We start from the raw sequence: 20,115 nt of genomic DNA, 5'->3' as shown, positions 1-20,115 counted from the left end.
ACTGTATTTTTTTCAGTTTCCAGACCTTGAAGAGTATCCTGTGGACAGATGAAACCAAAGTTGACTTTTTTTTTTAGTCATAGATGGACAATCGCACGCTTGATGAAAACCAAACACAGCTTGTCGATACAAAAACCTCATAAAACGTGTATCACACGTGGTTGTTGTGCAGCCATAAAACCACCGGTCCTTTTCACGCGTCACCTCTCGAACCGGGCCCGATGCAACTTTGTCTCTTGTCATGTCTTGTGTGAATGTCCAGCTTTGGAAAGGTAGGAGAGCTCTGAGCTGTTAAAGACTCAAATTGGCTTGTGTGTGTAAAGTAGCACATTCTGCATTTCCAGCTTTTTTTGGATGTAAACACGCACCGATGTGGCAATGTGCCACGTCTGTTTGGTCTGCGAATAGCGGTAGCAACTTCATGAGCCCATACAGAGCTAATTTTTGATTTATAAATATGCGCACATCAACTTGAGTTCCCTCTTATTTGTCGTGTTTCAAAACAAAAACATGCATTCCCAGTATATAAAGTGTTGTGCAGACTGCTCATAGTTGGCATGTAACTCATACTCATTAAGCAGTGGTTTAGTACAGAGTATACTTGCTTTTTTTTAGCTGCATAGAGGACACCTATTTTCACATTCATTAAGATTGCCGGTCAAGATGCATCTAAGAGGTGACAAACTTCCGCATCTTTACTAATGGGTCATGTGTTGTTGTTTGTCTAAGGTCCTGTTCAGACCTAGCACTATATATATCCATCTTGGGTGATTTGATTGCATTTGGACAGCTCTAATTAAGAGCGTTCACACCTGGCACTTAAATGTGTACCCCTTTAACATTTAATTACCAGCTCTGTATGCAGATAAACATGCAGTGGGCTGTCAGATCAGAGTGACAGCAGGTTTGCTGATGTTTCTGTCAAAGTTGCAGTACATTCAGATATTTGAACTATATCAATATTTTATATCAACATGGTTCAGCGTTGTTTGTGCCGCACTTTTTGTAGTTCATTTCTTGATTACAAAACAGAGGCGATATGGGAGAAATGAAATGTGATTATTGACTTCGCAAAGGCTGAGATTTTTAACCTATAAAAACCCACCACAATAAAATGATGTACTGGCAGCGGTCAGCTGTTTTACACAGCTCCACTGGAAAGCTAACATCAGCGCTGTATTTAATTCGGTGAATATAATGTCACATAACGCTGCTCGGACTGTTGTTCTGATTGACACAGAATATTATAGCTCACAGTGACTACAGCGGGTCCAATCAGCATTTGAAAACAACCAGAACAAGCGAACTAAAGAGAAACTCTGCACTCTGCACACTGCATCTTGCGATCCGCTCTGATTTCTAAGATCCTGTCAACTTTTGAGCCAAGCACAAAACAAACACGCTGTATCTTCAGAATATTTCCAAAGTTGGCTGTTAAATTATCTTTAACCAGCTGGCAACTGAAGCAGACTTTAAACCAATTAATAACTCTGCTGCTTGTGTCCGTTCAGCAGGAGGTCCTTCAGTGCTGCTCAGGACGGATTGTGTTCAGACTACTGCAGATACGAGGTTCAGACCACCTCTTTTATTGGGCTTTGAGGCCATTCACACCTGTATTTAGTGCTATTCGAATACAGTTCGATATTTTAGTGCCAGATGTGATCGTGATCTACAGGTTGTTCGATTTTAAGACCTGGTGAGGAGCGGATAATTTATTTTCCAAATTAACACACAAAATCTTTAGAACCGAATAAAAGATTGTAGCTAGTTATTAGATAATCCTTTTGTAGGCGTGATTTTAAAACACGATTAGTAACATCATACCAAAGTCTTTCTCGTGCTATACCCCCATAGAGACTCAACCTGAGCTCCAAGGATCTTGAAGCAATCTAATGATTTCAACTGTCCATGCTCCTCCACTTATCTAGGTCAGCTCCAGCAAAGTGCGTATTGATCTCTAGAGCCAGATGATATTGTTGTCTGCTGCTCATTGCTAAGAAGGTGCCCCTCAGCCAGTTTGACTTGAACAGAGAAGACAGCAGAGGTCACATGATCATGTAAGAGTGCTTCAGCAGCTGCTTTCCTTATGTTGTGAGCCTTGTGTAGTGGTGCTGTACAGTATGGTAGATCTGATGTCTGAGTGGATTTGGAACGTGTAGGTAGATCGTGTTAATTTCAGTCGAGCCGGGTGTTAATTTTTTTTACACTACTGTATAACACAAGGGAATGGTTTTGGACTAAATGAAGTCGTTGGAGGTGATTCAAAGCTGTATGGTGAAGCAGAAACGCTTCCCAGTTACAGCAAAGATGACACGAGACGACACTCTGAATTGATGTTTGTCAGGATGGGGTTGTCAGGGAAGATTTAGGAGTGTGTCGTCTTAATTTGCTGGGTGAATTACTTTCGCCCCGGCACAATGTGCTTGTGGCGCTGGGTGCTAGCATGTGGTTGGCACCTTTCCCACTCCCCAGGGTGAAATCCTTGGCACCGAGGGAGGGAGCAAGAGCTTTGATTGAGCAAGCTTGCATGCTGGAGTTGGGTGGGTGGTCTGAAAATATGCAGCAGAAATCAGCCCTTTAAAAAAAACAAAAAAAAACTTTTTCTACATCATTTTTGAAATAGGGGTAAACTCCCACTTTAACTGCCATTGCAGGCTAATGTAGCATGGAATGACATGTGCTAAGCAGCAGCATTTCTCACTTGCTTGTTATAAAGCCAGAGGAATGCTGGGATTCAGTTTCAGGCTTTTCATTGCCGTCCACATTGAGGGTAAAACTCTGACCAGTGTGATTCCATTGAATGCCCCCACCCCTCCTTCTCCTCCCTCTCCCTCCTATTCTGATGACTCAGTGTTTTTTTTTATCTCACCTATATGGTTTTCTGTATGTTTTACTCTTATTTTTAGAGAGCACAAAAGCCTTCTTAGGTAACCTGTTTTTATTTTATTTTTTTTCATCCATATTGTGTAGCCGGGATGTATTTAATTAAGCTAATATTTTCAATAAATTAATTAGAAACCAGCTGGTCTTGTTTTCCGTGTTATTAATCACCTAGAACATAAATTAATGCACGTTTTCTTGAGCTTCATATAACATCCCATTAACTCAATCGATAAATTGTGACTAAACAGCTGAATATTGCATGCATTGTAACCAGGACTTGAGTTGCTGTGTGGATGTATAGCAATTAGAAACAGCTATTTTAGATATTTTGTAACAACTAACAATTATTCGCTCAATTAATTCATCCCGTGGCATTTAAAAATGACACCATCTTGTTAGAAGCGTTCGGTGATTGACACAAAGCTTTCTGGCTTTCATATAGTCTCATTTCTGCATAAAAGAGTTCATGTTCAGGGCACCAGATGGGTCATTGTTTGGTCATAGTGGTAAGTAAAAATATCTGGATTGTGTGAATATATATATAGTTTGTCTTCACATTTTAGTTTCAAAACTTTTTTTGTAATTATATGTTGGAAGAGTTTGTTGGATGCAAACAAAGCAATTCATGGTTTACTGCTTTTTTTAAGACTGCACCTGCTGTGTTGGTTTTAATGGATGAGTACATGCCTTACCCAGATGCTGCAGTTTGGCTCTTTCATGTGTTTTTGATTTTGGATAACTGGAAGTTTTATGGCCTGTTGAAAACAAAGACAGTGTCAGGCTCTGGCTACACAAACACTGTCAGAACACCAAAGTCAGCTCTGTTTTGTTTTTTTCTTAGCATTTTCAATAACTTTGTTTCTATTTTTATTGAAAATATATTTTGAATCAAACGGTAACAAGAGCTGAAAGCATTTAACGTGTGCAACACGTGTTTTATACAAAACGTTTTTGTAAGTTGCAATGTTCAATGTTGTTTTATAATGAAAATAGGTGCTAAAGACAGAAAAAACTTGACAAAGATGTCCATTTTCGAAGAAACTGTTGTGTAAATGGAGCAAATGTTTAAAAACAAAAGAGACAAAAGGTTCTTCACTTGGCTTTTTACTCTGTCTTCTCCAATTATATGTCCCACTGTCAAAGCAGTCTCTTAATCAGGTAACACCAGGGTTTAAAGTCATCCCTCTAAATGTGCTCCAAAGATCATTACGATGCTCATGCTTCAGCCCAGAGGAGCAGAAATCAGCTTAATCCCTAAGCTGATTTACTAGTGTTTAGCGTTTCATAGATTCTTTGGTCTCTGAGTGGTAGTTTACTGTGAGTTTGTCCTCTTGTCTCAATCAGATAATATGACATAGTCGTATCGGCTGATTGTTCTGTGCTAACATGGCACCTCCTTATTCTGTTTCCTTCTCTGTACGGTCTTTAACCCTGTGAGAATGAATTCCTTACTAATTGTGACAAGCAATAATACTTGGAAGACCCTCCTTTAAATCAGTTAATCAGTCGTGCACAAACATTCTTCTGTCTGCTCACCATTTTTGATGGTTGTCAGCTACACGTTTCCTTTCTTATTGTGAGTCATTGTGACTCGCAGTATGACTTGGCCTTTTACATTACACCTTATCAGTCTCATTGTTGTACGTAAACATTTGTTTTTACTGCCAGAGCAATCAGATAAGTGGTGCCACTTAATCAACATACGCTATATTGCCAAAAGTATTCACTCAAGCATCCAAATCATTCAGTTCAGGTGTTCCAATCACTTCTGTGGCCACAGGTGTATAAAATCAAGCATGCAGACTGCTTCAACAAACATCTGTGAAAGAATAGGTCACTTTCAGGAGCTCATTGAATTCCAGTGTGGTACTATGATAGGATGCCACCTATGCAGTAAGTCCAGTCATAAAATGTCCTCGCTACTAAATATTCCACAGTCAACTGTTGGTGGGATTATAACAAAGTGGAAACGATTGGGAACAACAGCAACTCATCCACAAAGTGGTAGACCATGTAAAATCACAGAGAGGGCTCAGCAGATGCTGAGGAACATGGTGCATAGAGATCACCAACATTCTGCAGAGTCAACAGCTACAGACATCCAAACTTTATGTGGCCTTCAGATCAGCTCAAGAACTATGCATAGAGAGCTTCATGGAATGGGTTTACATGACCGAGCAGCTGCATCCAAGCCTTCATCACCAAAGGCAAAGCGTCGGAGGCAGTGGAGTAAAGCACGCTGCCACTGGATTTTAGAGCAGTGGAGACGTTTCCTTTGGAGGGACGAATCACACTTCTGTCTGACAATCTGATGAACAACTCAGGGTTTGGCTGCTGTCAGGAGAACGGTTCTTGTCTGACTACATTGTGCCAAGTGTAAAGTTTGGTGGAGGGTGGATCATGGTGTGGGGTTGTTTTTTAGGAGTTAGACTTGGTCACTTAGCTCCAGTGAAAGGTACTGATAATGCTTCAGCATGCTAAGACATTTTGGACAATTTCCTGCTCCCAACGTTGTGGAAATATGACATGACTGCACACCAGGGCACATAGCAAGGTCCATAAAGTCATGGATGAGTGAGTTTGGTGTGGAAGTCCTGACCTCAACCCAATTGAACACCTTTGGGATGAACTAGAGCAGTGACTGTGAGCCAGGCTTTCTGTCCAACATCAGTGTCTGACCTCACAGATGTGCTTCTGGAAGAATTGTCAAAAGTTCCCATAAACACTCTTAAACCTGTGGAAAACCTTTCCAGAAGAGTTGAAGCTGTTGTAGCTGCAAAAGGCGGGCCAACATCATATTAAACCCTATGAAATAAGAATGGGACGTCCCTCGAGTTGCGTGTGAAGAGAGACGACTGAATACTTTTGGCATCATAGTGTAAGTACAGCCTACTTGATAAACAAGTCTTGATTGTCAGAATATGTTGGCCTCACCAGCCGTGAGATTTGGGGAATTTCTTTTTTCTCCCCTGATTTTAGCCTCATCTTTTTTGCCTTCTCTTACATTTCTGGTGAAAGATGGTAGAAAGCTTTATATACAAATGTGTTGGAAATTTCAGGTGACTTAAAATACAAATCTAAAATGCAAAGGACATGGAATGGTACAGTTAACCTCTCCCATGAGGAATCCAGTATAACCACATTCCTTTAAGTGGGTATAAAGGGTTTTGTTCTGGGGCATACCTACATATGACTACAGTTTTAGGACCTGTAACTTGTAAGCCAGATATACCTTTTTACTTAAAAGAAAAGAACAAAAAACATTTTTCTCAACTAAATGCTGTTTTCTGCCTGTTGCTTCGTATTTAGCTGCCTTAGGGACTATTTGGGCTGTAACTGTTGGCCAGTGGGTGTGTAGTCACCAGCCTATGACAGAGTGTGGGCGTGAAGACTAAAAAAACTGTAGTGATCAGTGCAAATCTCTGTCCCCTTCTTGCTCCCAGTTGTCTGTTTACACATCTCTGCTGGTCACAGATAGGCTTCCCTCAGCAGATATGGGGAACTTAAAATTCTGCTGATGCTGCTTGGGGAGTGAACATGGTGAGCTGGGCTTTAGGACATAACCTATAAATCTAGTAGCAAGATTTTTGTTTTTATTTTCACAAATAACTGCAGTTTGTTTTAGTGATTTCCTGTATTTTACAGTTTCTAACCACCTGGTTGATCTAAATCTATTGAATATGGGTAAAGAAAGAAGGTCTCAGACAAACCTCAGCTTGGTTGGAGCATAATAGGCCAATTCTTTTCATTAGGGTAGACATCAGTCTTGATTCTTACTCCATTGACAGCCATTAGTGGGCCATTCAAAAGGCACCCAGTTAGATCTCCATTGGTGTTTAGCCTTTCTGTGACCTGGCCGGTATTGTCAATTTCTAGCACATGTCCTATCTGACCTGTGTCCTGTTTGATGCGAACCCGATTAGCTGACTGATTAGCATTGTTAGCTAGATTTTGGAGAGTCCGTAATATCTGCCGGTCATCAGCGAGATCACTGTGTGACTACTTTACAACAAATGCAAAGTAAGCAATTTTCTGGATGCAGAATAAGGATCTAAGACTGGGCTTCACCTTTTTATTATCAGCACGCTAATATTTTAAAAGTTAACCAGTAAAAATATGCATCAGATTGTATTTTATCTGTTGCATTTCATAATGTGTGATATTCTGTTCATGTAAAATCTAACAGTTTTGAAACATTTTGTGGTTTACCAACACCAGAAACACTATGAACTCCTTTCTGACTCCTCGTATCTGGAATGTGTATTCTATTACATTTACGGTTACTCTAATGTTGAAAAACTAATTTGTATTTATGTAAAGTTTTCAGGCTGAAAGGTCAATCTATAACCTTTGTAATGCAGAAAGGAGACTGTGTTAAAGTAATGCTGAAAGTAATTAAATAATTCATCCCGTGCCCTTTTAGTTACTTGGTTGCTATCCAACAGGACGCTCAAAGCTGCTTTTTTTTTTTTGTAAATTCTCTCAAGTAAGAGCTATTTTGCTGTGTGTTACTAAAGAAAATTTGCCTAATTTTTCGTTTTCATCAAGTCAGGTCTGGGACAAGATAATTTGCTCAGAAAAGAGTTTCTGGGCAGAATGAGATGGAAAACAAGTGGTGGGCGAGAAAAGTCGAAATCTCACTAATTTATGTTTTTTTTTTTTTTTCTTTTCTTAAAGAAGCTCATGCCTCAAAGAATCAGACCGTCTTACAAAGCTAAAGGAGTCCCAACAAAACACGAATTGTACTTTTCGTTTATGATTCCACATATCTTTACTTGTGGTTGATTGATTTCACATTTGTTCAAGTTTATGGAGAACTAATTATTATCCATAAACATTCACAGAAGGCAGCAAGCTTGAACGTAGTATTTAATTCACTGGCACTTGTCAGAGTGATGAACCGATGCCATATAAGATCATATTTTCTGTGAAGCATAAAGACACTTCTGTTTCCTCTCGTTAAACTGCCGATGGGTCCCTTTAGTGGGTTTCTCTGACACGTTCTGCTTAAATCGATAAAAATCAGAAGACGTGCCGTTATCAGTTGGATATCGTCTGATGTACTTAGCCATTTAAAAGGTATTATTGTAATACTAGCTCAATGAAGTGCTTTCAGACTTTGATTTAATCTGTCATATAGTCCAAAGATCAAGAGCTGGGCTGAAACCAAGCATGTGACCGAGTTAAACCCCAGAGAAAATTTCTCCATAGGATGAAAACTGATTAACAAAGAAAAGAGCTGAATTAGGACATTTATTTAAACCAACTTTTCTTTATTTATTTGTTGTATACAAAAAATTGTCAAGTTTTGATATGTAAAGTATTTATATACCCCATCCTAATTGTTAAGGATGTGTTATTTGATGCTTTTACTGGCTTTTTTGAATTTTATTTTTTCTTAATTTGTTGCAACAGTTCCGTAAAATTTAAGAATGCGCTACTGCACGACAACAGCAGAGCATCCCCCCTCCAGAGAGAGCAAACACTTCTTGGTTTTTGTGTTGAAATGTTAAACAGGAGCCAGTGAAGGAGGTTAACATATATCTGGCAACCAAAAATATTCTGGTTTTTTTTTTTTGCTTATTTTCAGCAGAAATGCAACGAAATTAATGTTTTTTGCTGACAAATCCACAGACACCTCCATTGATCAAAATCAAAGTTTGTTGTTTGTAACCTTTTAAATGCCACCTCGTCTTCGCTGTGACGTTTAAGCGTGTTCCTGTCGCAGGGAGATTTGTGCTGATTCCCACCGACGACGGCTCATACCGAATGTTTCTTTCAGCAGGGCGAAGCGGATGATGTGTGAAGGTTTCCTAGCATTATCGTCTTGCAGCAATGGCCTGAGGGACTCTCTGGACTAAAACCAAGGTAAGAAGCAAAACCACAACCAATCCTCTATTTGTGCAACTCTATTGCACAACGTGTCAGATATACGGTCTTGTCAAACGAAAAAAATCCTAAACTTTCAGGAGATTATGCTAACAAAAAGTAGGGTTGGGCTCTCGCACAATAATATCTGTTAGGAGTGATATACTGCTGTAGTTAAACAAGTCAGATTGATTCATGATGAATCACAAGTGGATATATGTAAACACATTTTAATTGGCAAATTAATCTTGAGAGATCAACTTAGGGTATTCTAATATTTCACACTTTACATTAATCTATTTTCCTCTGTGGTATCTGAATCTCCCCACTGACACAGCTCTTAGCAACCAGTGAATTCTTGACGAGGTCATTATGAGAAGGTGCCTGTTCATATTAGAGCTCATTTGTGTCATTTCTTGGTAATTTACACCCCAAAATACATATTTTTGGCATTTTTTTTCCGTCATTGTTTTCCTGACAGCCCGATGCCAACATTCTGGTCTTTTTAGTACTGAAAGTCGTCTGCTCCTCGTTCTGCGACATCCTGAATTTTCTGCCGGCATTAAAGATTGATGAGTGTGATCAGCTTTCAGTAAATGGGCCTTGCTAGTTGGTGCACTCTGGCACTTTGAAGCCATTACCTTGCAGTGATTCTAGAGTGGAGAAACTCTTTAAGTGGGACTGGGTCGCATGTAATTTGCATACCGTCTTTCTTGACCCAACCAGCTGAAGTGTGTTTGTTGCAGATTTTTCTTTTTTTGTCTCTGAGTGCACTTATCTGAATAACTCAAATCTGAGAACCTGACTGACAACTAAACAGTCCTAGTTATCAGTTACCCAGATAACTAGGAATGCTTGTAGATGAGCAAGTGATTTTAAACTGGAGTAGAGATTTGTTAACTTTAAGGACTTAGAAAACGTCACGGTTGAAGAGCGTTTAGGGGAAGCGGAATTGAAACTTTGGGGAACTGATTTGACCCCCGCTTGTCACTGGACTCGGTGAACCTAAAGCTCTCGACTTTATTTTTGTGCCTTTTTTTTTTTTCACTCATCTTTTCGCTCTGCCTTTTTGTTGACCCAAACTTGATCATCCAACATCTGGTTCAAGGTAACGGCAGCTGTCAGCAAAGCCGGAGTCCGCTGCAGACCCCCACCTGTATAGGATTCTGTTGAAACTGATATTGTTTAAATGCGCGTTTGCCTTCAGTACCATCTTACACGAAACCAACATGTCTCTGTGTGTTTTGGCGCTCCCAGCACCTCTTCTCACCCTCGCAAATATTGAGGCGTAAAACGAGAAGACGCGAGTCCTCGGGGGCCCCCTCTTCTGTCATGATTTCCTCCTCAGTTTGTGGGGAAACAAATGGCCCCCTGTTTCAGCCCTCCAGAAGAAGTCTTTATCCGTGCGCTCGTGTTCTCCACGTCTCTCTCGGGGCCTGTTGTGCCGAGACGCAGCGCGGGGACAAATTACACACCAGCGAGACATTGTTCAGTGTCCCACAAAGGTTTCGCTCTTTCTGGAAGGGTCCTGGTTATTACAGTGCAGGAGACTTCAAACATTTCCCCAGCAGCTTTGGATGCAGTTTGATGTATAGTCATGCCCAGCTCACTGTGAGCTCCAGAAACACTAGGTGTGCCTCTATAAAGTAAGCCACGCTAAGCCACGTAATTACAGGAATGGCACATGCTCTCTCTCCCCTTGGCAATCAGATGTTCTTTTTTCCCAATATACTATGACAGGAATGGGCAGCTCAGTGTTTTATTTTGGAAGCCGCCCCTCTTTTGTGATGTGCATTTAGGCTGACTGAGTGAGATTTATGAAGGATAAAACTTTTTTATTTTTGCATCGACAATACGGTAAATTGGTGCAGTTAATTTATTTTCTTCTTTCAGTACGTGTCACCATATTTTAAGTGTCAAAAAAAAGTGTCAGTCACTCCATATTTGTGTCAAACACTAAATCTGAATCACGTTTTTTTTTTTTTTTTTTAGTCGGGTAACATTCAAACACTACAAAAGCTCTCCTGGTTAAAACCACCAAATGTTGTTTTCGGTACCTGTTGCTTATTTTAGAAGTAATTGAATATGACGCTGCAAAAACAGCTCTCAGTCAGATTGTTTACATCCTTTTGCTGGTATTCAGAGGAGACCATGTTTGCAAGTTAATCACATAGGATTTGAGGCTGAATAAGTAGATGAGTTGACTCATTTGTAGGTTAAAACTAGTCATGGGGAGCCGTAACAGTAGACGTATCAAACTTATAACATCATTATCATCAGGGTTACATCTAGGCTAAGAAGTTATTTAGTTGTTTCAGAATAAAATCTCTGGACTCGGTGTGTCCTCGGTTGGGTGAAAAGCCGTTATATCTTGGCCCACGTGTGCGGAGAGCTGTTTGTTGTTTTGGTGGCGTTTGCAGCCACGCAGGTCGTACCAGCTGAGTTTGACAGGAGGAAACATGGTTGTCTCCAACCCCTCACGCAGCTGCAGCTTCTCGTTGTCCCTACGCTTCTCCCCTGCCAGACTGGTTGGCTCCAGCTCAGTCCTGGAGAGTCTGCTCATGTGACACCTAAGATATAAGCAATGACACACACACACCTCTATTCACCTTCTAAAAGTGCACTTAGTGGTTCCAAAGTCGATTGATTTTTCAGCCTTTTTGGGTTGTTTTGTTAAAACGGTGTCAGTGTTTGCATATCTTCCTAAAGTGCTTCATCAGAAATATCATTCATGGTGTTGCTGATGTAGTATTCAGGCTGTCACAGTGGTTTAATAGCTCAGCCTGTCATTTAGCTTTGGGAATCGGTCACAAATGATGAAGATAAAAACGTGTGATGACGTGAGAATTGTCCACACCATCGGCGCTGACCCGCCGGCTCATAAAAATTCACTCATGTCGCTGTCTTGTGTGTGTTTGTGCGAGGGAGAGGTGTTTGCTACACGTCTGTGAGTTCTGAGCTCAGCTTCAAAGTACCAAAACAATGGCACAGAAGCGTAACTGCTCAAATAAACCTCATGACATCATTTCCTTTCTAGGTTTTAGCTTGTGTTTTCCCAGCGATGACAAACTGCTCCCTGTTGCTGGCGAAAACATCACTGCCTGACAAACTGTACGTAGTATTTTATACCTAAACTAAACGGTATTATTAACAAATAACCACAAAAAAATCAACAGCTCAGCTGGCTAGTATTTGTCAGTACTATATTTAGATCAGAATTTAAAGATCCGTGAAACATTGTCTCAGTCGCGCTGTAACTTTTCCTGGAATGCGTTTAGACTAAATAATAGCTGATATTTCTTCTTTCCTTTCTGATGTTCCCCTTTGCCCTGTTACACGCACGCGAGTGAAAATATTTCCACAGCCAGCTGAGGAACTCTGTTTGGGTTTTGAGGAACGGAAATTTACCCTTGCGCTCATTTCAGTCTTTAAGACGAACATAAAGCTCCTGGTTCACTGATAAACCATACGTCTCAAATCACTGTACTAATGAATTCAGTGAGCCGACAGCTTGACGAGCTGCAAATTTAATAGATGTCCCTAAGAACATGCCAATCATTTATACACATAATGAGGTTGTTTGCCTAATGTTCTCTTAACCTACTTTGCCAATGAACTGTTTTATTGTTGTTTTGTTGACTATTTTTTTAATACACCAGTTATGTGACGAGTGAGCAGAATTAGACAGCGACCACTGATCCAACACAAAAAAAATCCACTTTTTTTAGTCAGTGTTATCACTAAACGGCTGTCAAAAAAATCCTCTTTTTTCCCAGTTAGTGAACACACCATAGGGGTGAGTTTTTGCCTCGAGCGGAGGAATACAAGTACCTGGAAGTCTTGTTCGGGAGTGACGGCAGGATGAAGAGGGAGATGGATCGGAGCCTCATCCGCAGTAATGAAGGGGATGCTCTGCTCTGCTGTAGTTAAGAAGGAGCTAAGCCGAAAGGCAGAACTCTCAATTTACTGTTCCATCCATGTTTCAGCTCCTGCTTAGGATCTTGAGGTATGGCTCACGACAGAAGGAGCTAGATCCCAGATACAAGCAGCTAATATGAGCTTCCTCTGTGGGGTTGCCGGGCTCAGTTTTAGAGATAATGTGAGGAGCTCCATCATCTGGGCGTAGCTCAGAGTAGAGCCAGACGTTCTCTGCATCCAAAGAAGTAGGCAGAGGTGGATCAGGCGGATCCTCTAGTGTTTTTCATGGACATGTCTTACTGGGAGGACACCCTGGGGCAGACCTAGAGCTCACAGGAGAGATCATATACATCCTCTCTGGCCTGGGAAGACCTTAGGATGTCCTAGGAGGAGCTGGAAAGTGTCCCTAGGTAAAGGAATGTCTGGGTGTCCCTTCTGGACTTGTCTCCGCAACATCACACGAAAAAGTGAAAGCTGACGGGCAGATGAACTAACACACCACCAAGTGGCTAAATCCTCAGTGTTGAAGTTTTTACAGAGTAAAAAAAAAAAGACTATTATTGCTATTAGTAAGGGGAAGAAAAAGCAGCCCGAAAGGCTACTGAACGAAAAACTGGATTTTCTGCCGACGTATATCTGCTGCTGCCTTTACTTCCTAGGCTTTAATATGTTTTATAATGTCAGCTGTCACTTAAAATGGTGACATATTTAGTTGGTGCACTTTAATGTATTGAGGAGTACAATAAGATAATGTTGAGGAGCTATAATCTGATTGATAAAGGAATAATGTAATTCTTTTTCACTTGGGTTTTATTTGTTCAATTACCTGCATTAATATTTATATTTATAGATTTTCTCTGACAGTCAGAGAAAGCTCTAACCTGGTGCTTTTTTGGAGAAAATGTCAATTTTTTTTTACTGTAGTTTATACACTGGTGGTTATAGTTCTGAGAAAGAAATCCAAATTTGCATCTTTACTTACTGTATGTAAAATAAGCCGGCCACATAACTGACTTGTATACCTGCAGTTAGAGCCGCTCTCATGTCTGATCACTCTACACGTGTGTTTGAGAGTGTCTTCAGTCTTCAGCTGTTGTCATACTCCATGACAAGTCACATGTTTGCATGATGAAAATTGCGTTATTTTGTTCTCGTAGCCAGTTTGGCCGGAGGCCTAGTGTCGCAAAGCGGCGTACAAAGCTGCTACGCGAACAAAATTATGCCATTTTTGTCATGCAACTATGTGAATGAGAGCCGATTTCGTGACTTCTTATGGAGTATGACGACATATTTACTTGTGTTTGCAATCATCCTTACATCCAGCACTTCTGTTTTTCTTTACACATTTCTTTGTAAGCTGCAGAGATCATCTCCCAGAGGGCTAACCATTAATTTAGATCGTTTACTTACTGTGTTGCCTGTGGTGTTTAACTTTAACTTTAAGTTATCTGTAGGGTCAATCAGCCTTTCTCCATCATTGGTTCATTGGTGATATTACATGAAACAGCTCTGTAAAGTTGGAGTTTGGTTATATTCATGGGCGACTGAAGGCACTATGGGGGTATAGTAGTAGTCAGATTTACAGAAGTGCGCCCTGCTGTTTTTTTTTGCCTTTCAGGCAAGAAATTCCTTGTTAGTCTACCCATGTTAGAATCACTCCCCCCACAGAAACAAAAATGGCCCACCAGCCTGCTTGCCAGGCTGTCTGGCTGTCTGTGTTGGTGTCATTGAGACGTGCCTGGTACTTCCAGTCTCTCTTATTTGTCTCAATGTACAATGACCCATCATTACTGCCATGTCAAGGAGATGGAGGCAACCAATCATATCTGGTCCAGAGGGGACTCTCACAACCAACCAGATCTGGAATCCCCATAGTAACTTGTGCTGAAAAAGCCCGGCACAGCCAATAGGAACAGACAGTGGTACTTAGCTATTAGAGTTTAATGGCCTGTTTCTGTTGTCATTAATAAAACTGTGTAACCTTTGGCAAAGAGACTTTTATATTTTTAGTGAGCAGCACAATCCCATGGCATGAAGACACCCTAAAAGAACATAATCCTAAGACACATGCACACTGACGTCTGGGGATATTTATCTGTCCGTTCACTTTACAGATCAAAAATGGTACTCGAGCCATTTGTCAACGGAACATGTTTTACCCTTCATAGTCTCCTCTGGCTCTCTGGCCAATCACCACTGCTTTGACTTCATCCATTTCAGCACAGACACGACCATTAGCATAAACTAGGTCACTCCAGGCCAGAAGGGAGCCAGACTCAAGTTTGCATGGTCACTACCACTCCTATTAGTTTAGACTACTTCTGCCAGGCTGTGCCATTCTGCTTGCCTCTAAATTATGTTGTTCTCCACTCCGTTCCCTCCTTATGTAATGGCTGAGCAGCGAGCATTGTGTGTCATAGCCGTTTCCATGGTAAGAGTAGCCGAGAATGTATCACAACACAGCATGCACCAGCCTTGGTGCTGCTGCTGGGAATGACTTACAGTTTCTCTTCCAAGGTCTCTCTTGGTTATTATGGATTGCCCTCCCTCTTCTTTTTTTTTTTTTTACAACCCCTCTGAAAGCAAAATGGTTTTATATAAAGCCCATGATGCTTTAACCAACAAGGTTTGTTTTGGAGCAAGTCTTTGCTTCTCGTATGCAGCAGTTGCTCTTCTATATATTTAAACCGGAGTCCATTAGCTGCCATCAGATTTTCAGAAGATGGCCGTAATTAATAAGACATTACTGTGCTGTGATCAATAATGAATGTTTTTTTAGTTAGTGCCGTAAAGTTCAGGATGGGGCGACTTTAAGGGTTAGGAAAGGAGCAGAGTCAAAACCATGTTTGCACACAGGATGAGAGACAAACTCACCAAATATCCAGTTTTTCTTTGTTTTTATAGTTTAAAAAAAGTTCTGCTAATTTCACATCCATTTAACTTTCTTTACCTGTGGCAGAAAAGAGATGCAGCAGCGTTAATTGCAGAGCAATGACCATAAAAAGAAAATCTATAGATGATTTTGAAACAAAGGTTTGCGCAAAATGTGCGCTTTGTTGTACAACTGCGTGTTTAAAATCTCTTTTAAAAGTTGGTATGAAGCATCATTCTGTTTCCACAGTGCAGGATCAGGCTAAAATAAACCCTTTGTTTTCTTATCTAAATAAATAAACCAACTATACTTCATTTCTGTAACATTGTTCTACTCTTAGCTGGCTCTCTGCCACGTTTACACTCTTATCCTGCTTCAATTATTCAGCTCCCTCTGGATTCCAGAGAGACTTCTGTTACATATTAGATACATGCGTATCTCTGCAGGCATCCACTCTGCAGACACTAATAAAACAATGCCTCTTACTGGAAAAATCAAGCGTATTAACGTCAAGTTAAAGTCCCTTAAATTTTTTTTAATTAGCGTAATGCTACATTTGCCTCTTAAGCTCAGAAACAAAAGACAAGTTGTGATTCACTTTTTGAACCAGAGCAGGTGAGCTCTGCTCAGGCAGCAACACAGACACATGTTATTATTGTGAAGTCACCCTGCCCTGAATGGGAGCTGGCTTCGCTTGGTTTTTTGTGTAACGAGTGAGTTTTTTTGTTTTTTTTTCCCTCTGTACATGCTGGAGTGCACAGTCTGCTGCTGTGGGCAAAGCGCCGTGCTCTCATTTTTGGTGTCTCTGGGGGAAACTGTGCCATCAGAGAGAAATGATTGAATCTCTACCTCTGCTCCATTTTCACTCATTTTCTCTTGGAGTGGACCAACTTGTGTGCGCCCAGCTCAGACTTTTGTGTGGCGTATGCAGATGTCCATATGTGCGCACAATCAGGCCTTGATTTTATCTTTCCACATCATTTTGTTGCCTAGATTTGCGGTTCATCATGTAGATGCTGAAAGCTTCGTTTTTTTTGTTTTACACGTACAAACTGTGTTTTCTGTTTGTGAATAATTTCCAGGCGCTGATATGCATTGAGGATGAGTGGAGTTGGTGAAAACCCATCTGACCCTGCCAGGGCAGAGTCACGAAAACGTAAAGAATGTTCTGCCGAGCCAAAAGGACCCAGGTAAGCAACCATCCAAAGGATTACAGTCACCTTTTTCTTTTTTTTTTCTTCCCCGGCCCCCTGCTTTAAGAAAATGTCAGACTCAAACACAACTGCACCAGATATTTCCTACAGGAAGACTGTAAAATGAAACTTTAATCTCATTTATTGTACCAGGAAAAAAGAAGTTACAACCTAGTGTTTGAGTGACATTTAACCCCAGTGTGGGTTCTTCAGTCCAACCCGGAGATATAACATCAGATTCATGCTAGGAAAGATTTGCAGCTGGGTTTTCTTCGCTGCCCTCGAGTGTCGCCTGTTTTAAAGCTTACTGTTGCAATTTTCTGTTAACAGAGAAGTGATTTCTGTCCGCGTGAAACTTTTATTTCCCTTGACGTTCTCACCGTTTTCATTATTTCCTCTCGATTTCCCCCCGCAACAGTCCCAAGCGGAGCAACGAGAAGCGCAACCGCGAGCACGAGAACAAATACATCGAAGAGCTCGCCGAGCTGATCTTCGCCAACTTTAACGACATCGACAACTTCAATGTCAAGCCTGACAAATGTGCAATCCTGAAGGAAACTGTGAAACAAATCCGACAAATAAAGGAGCAAGGTACAAGGGTCAACCCATTACAGTTTGTTTGTTTTTTTTGCATTTTCTGTGAGCATATATCGGAAACATGGAAAGCTATACTCTCTAAATAAGGTTTTACAACACGTGTATGCTCATTGTTTTGACGGTTCCAGATATGTGACAATTTTTACCATGTCTTTTAAAGCAGCGGTATCATGGTTTGGGATCTGATTCGCAGATGATAATTTATTGAGCTGATTTTAATGATCGTCGGTCCGTCATGAAGCAGTTGTTGCACAATAGACCATACCTGGAATGACTTGCATAAAAAAAAAAAATCAGCCCTCCTAAGGTGCACAAATCAAACCAGTTTGTTACGTTGTGCGGTTTAGTGTGACTCAGAGAAATGTTATGTAATGGTGAGCAATGTAATGCAACAATCTTGCTTGGATAACTCAACTTGTCCGTCTTCATTTCACCGTCATATAACATCCTCTTTTTTTTCCCCCTCCTACCTTCGACCCCTCCCCCTTTGCGTCCTCGAAGGCTGCGCTGTTTATACAAAGCAGCGAGAGAAGGGAGACATCATCCTTTTTAGTTGCTCATAAATGCTGAACATCATGCTCTACAGCGATGCTTGAGGTTCTCTTCATCGCATCTCATCTATTAAGTATGAGGTATAAAGGTTTTGTAGGATGTTAGTGGTGCGTCTTTTTCCTGCAGCCTATCTAATTATTGTTTAAAGGGAAACCTCAACGCTAAATCCAATATGCGGATTTGGATTGTGGTGCCATTTATCTATCTAGATATTTTTGCTGCAAGTTGCCGTGGTTTGGAGATTTTATCAGGTCAACAAAGAGATCCTCTGACTTTATGCTGACTGCATTAAATTTCATTTTTGTCACTTAATGTCTCACAGATTTGTGTTGCAGCCTGTTTGTTGCTGTTTGAAAACTCCTTTTGAGTTAATTCTATGCTGCTGACAAGAATGTGATCATTTATTTCCTCTGCAAGCATTGTGCATTTTCATAAGTAATATGAACACAAGTTGCAAACACTTACATACACTTCGTTTGACAGAAAGAATGTAAACTCATATTTTCCTGCAGCATATAAGCCACTCGCTTTGTTGCTGCTCCTGTGCCACGCCATGCATGGAATCGCTGTCCATCTGGCCAGAGGAGCCTAAAATTATCTGTAATATCTACACAGTACAACGCAGAAATCAGCTGTAACCCAGCACAGAAAGAGTGAGTGGCAGCACTGTCTCAGCCAATCAGAGGGCTCTGTCACAGCACATGATCACACCTGAAACACTCGTTGAAATTTAACAGCAACGGACAGTTTAGCAGATCGGCTGAAAGCAGTGTGAAACAGCCCTGAAAGCCAGGAACCATAGCTCGAGTTCGGCTTCAGGCTCGCTTGTATTTCTTCCCAAACTCGACCAAATGTGTTTCTGCTCAAAATATTATGCCCGACTTTAGATGTCTGCAAAGCTTTAACTTTTAAACTAAATTTAGTCTGATTTTAGCCAAGACTTCTATGAAGTTTAGATGTTGTTTAAACCTTTTTTCCCCCTCTCATTAACGCTCACTGCCTTATGAGTTTTGTGTAATGAGAATTAGTGAATCACTGTGAAAGAACAATAAAAAGCACCACTACAAGCTTGGTTAATAACTTTAAATGGGCAGCCTGAAGCTAACAATATTAGCTTAAATGAGCTGAGCACTGATATCACTTTACTGTTGTAAAATTAGTTTATTTTCCTCGAGTTTTATTGTCTATCTTGAGACTCTCATTGTAGGTAATTTCCTTAAAAATCACTTTATTATTTATCATTTTTCACTTTTTTTTTTTTTACTATATTTTCCTGCACTTACCAGTTATATCCAATGGTGTAGAATGAACTCCAGTCACAACAAAAACGTCTCAATGGGAAACCGTGAAAAACTTAACACCTCATAAAGAGAAAAGGGAAGATTATTTATTTACAATGGCAGAAATTTCAATAAAAATTCAGAAAAATGGCTAAGCACAGGGCAGCCTGTGCTTTCTGCTTGACCAAAATCTGCCCTTTTAGCAAATTTTTGTTATTGACTTTTGCTTTAAAGTAACAATACAGCCAATATTCAGCCAGCTTTTTTACACTGATGGCCAAAAAGAGCAATTAATATTTACTAGAACTGTTGGTTGAGCTGTTCAGGAGCTGCTACCCTGAGGCTGGTTCTGTTTAGTATATTACTTTTATTTTTATTATTTACTTATGTGTAAAATACACTACGAATCAGCAATTGAATTTAGGAGCGAGGAAATCCTATATGGCAACCGTCTTGCCAGATGCACCCTGTGTAGCTGTTAATACGTTACACAATTCTTTTAATTGATCGATTGCTCCCGCTATCCGTGGCGGCGTGCCACAGTTCTGCAGCGAGACAGAAAGCCGGTGAAGGCGGCCATGACGCTGACTGATGGCTCTGTACTCGGGGCATGTGCGTTGGATCTACAGGGCCCCGCTGGGCTCGGTGAGGACCTGCTGATGCACGTATCATTAATGCTGAAAGAGATGAATATTTGTCCCCGAGCCGAGGGAAACCTGCCTTTTCTGTCCGCTTTCACACACCTACACCAGGAAAAAGGGCCTACACGATTCTGTTTGCTTTTCTCCGCAGTATTTTAATTTTTTTTTTCTTTTCACCATATGGTCAGCCCTCTTCTTGGCATGGTGTGTCCGTTAAATGTGCCCCCCCCCCCTCCCAAAAGACCCAACCTGGCTACCCCATAGCCCACAGCTACGTGACTATGTGACTGCCCCCACAGCCCCCTCTGTAC

The 20,115-nt window shown here is 40.8% G+C and overlaps 1 protein-coding gene across 5 annotated transcripts in view; it reads left to right on the top strand.

Annotated features, from left to right (window-relative positions):
* Positions 1–20,115, top strand: part of ncoa2 (nuclear receptor coactivator 2) — a 49,685-nt gene that overhangs the window by 5,604 nt on the left and 23,966 nt on the right. For 4 of the 5 annotated variants that reach the window (XM_025003822.2, XM_017406612.3, XM_017406616.3 and 1 more), the window contains exons 2-4: positions 8,666–8,751; positions 16,624–16,731; positions 17,153–17,325. In XM_025003822.2, the coding sequence (XP_024859590.1) occupies positions 16,643–16,731; positions 17,153–17,325 (262 nt within the window). In that variant the 5' untranslated portion in view covers positions 8,666–8,751; positions 16,624–16,642. The remainder of the gene's footprint in view (positions 1–8,665; positions 8,752–16,623; positions 16,732–17,152; positions 17,326–20,115) is intronic. The other variant, XM_017406613.3, reaches the window with a different exon arrangement.

Source organism: Kryptolebias marmoratus, linkage group LG21 (assembly GCF_001649575.2).
Source record: "Kryptolebias marmoratus isolate JLee-2015 linkage group LG21, ASM164957v2, whole genome shotgun sequence".
In the NCBI taxonomy this organism is placed as follows: domain Eukaryota; kingdom Metazoa; phylum Chordata; class Actinopteri; order Cyprinodontiformes; family Rivulidae; genus Kryptolebias; species Kryptolebias marmoratus.
The sequence above is the reverse complement of the archived record's forward strand: the minus strand, read 5'-3'. Positions and strand labels throughout refer to the sequence as shown.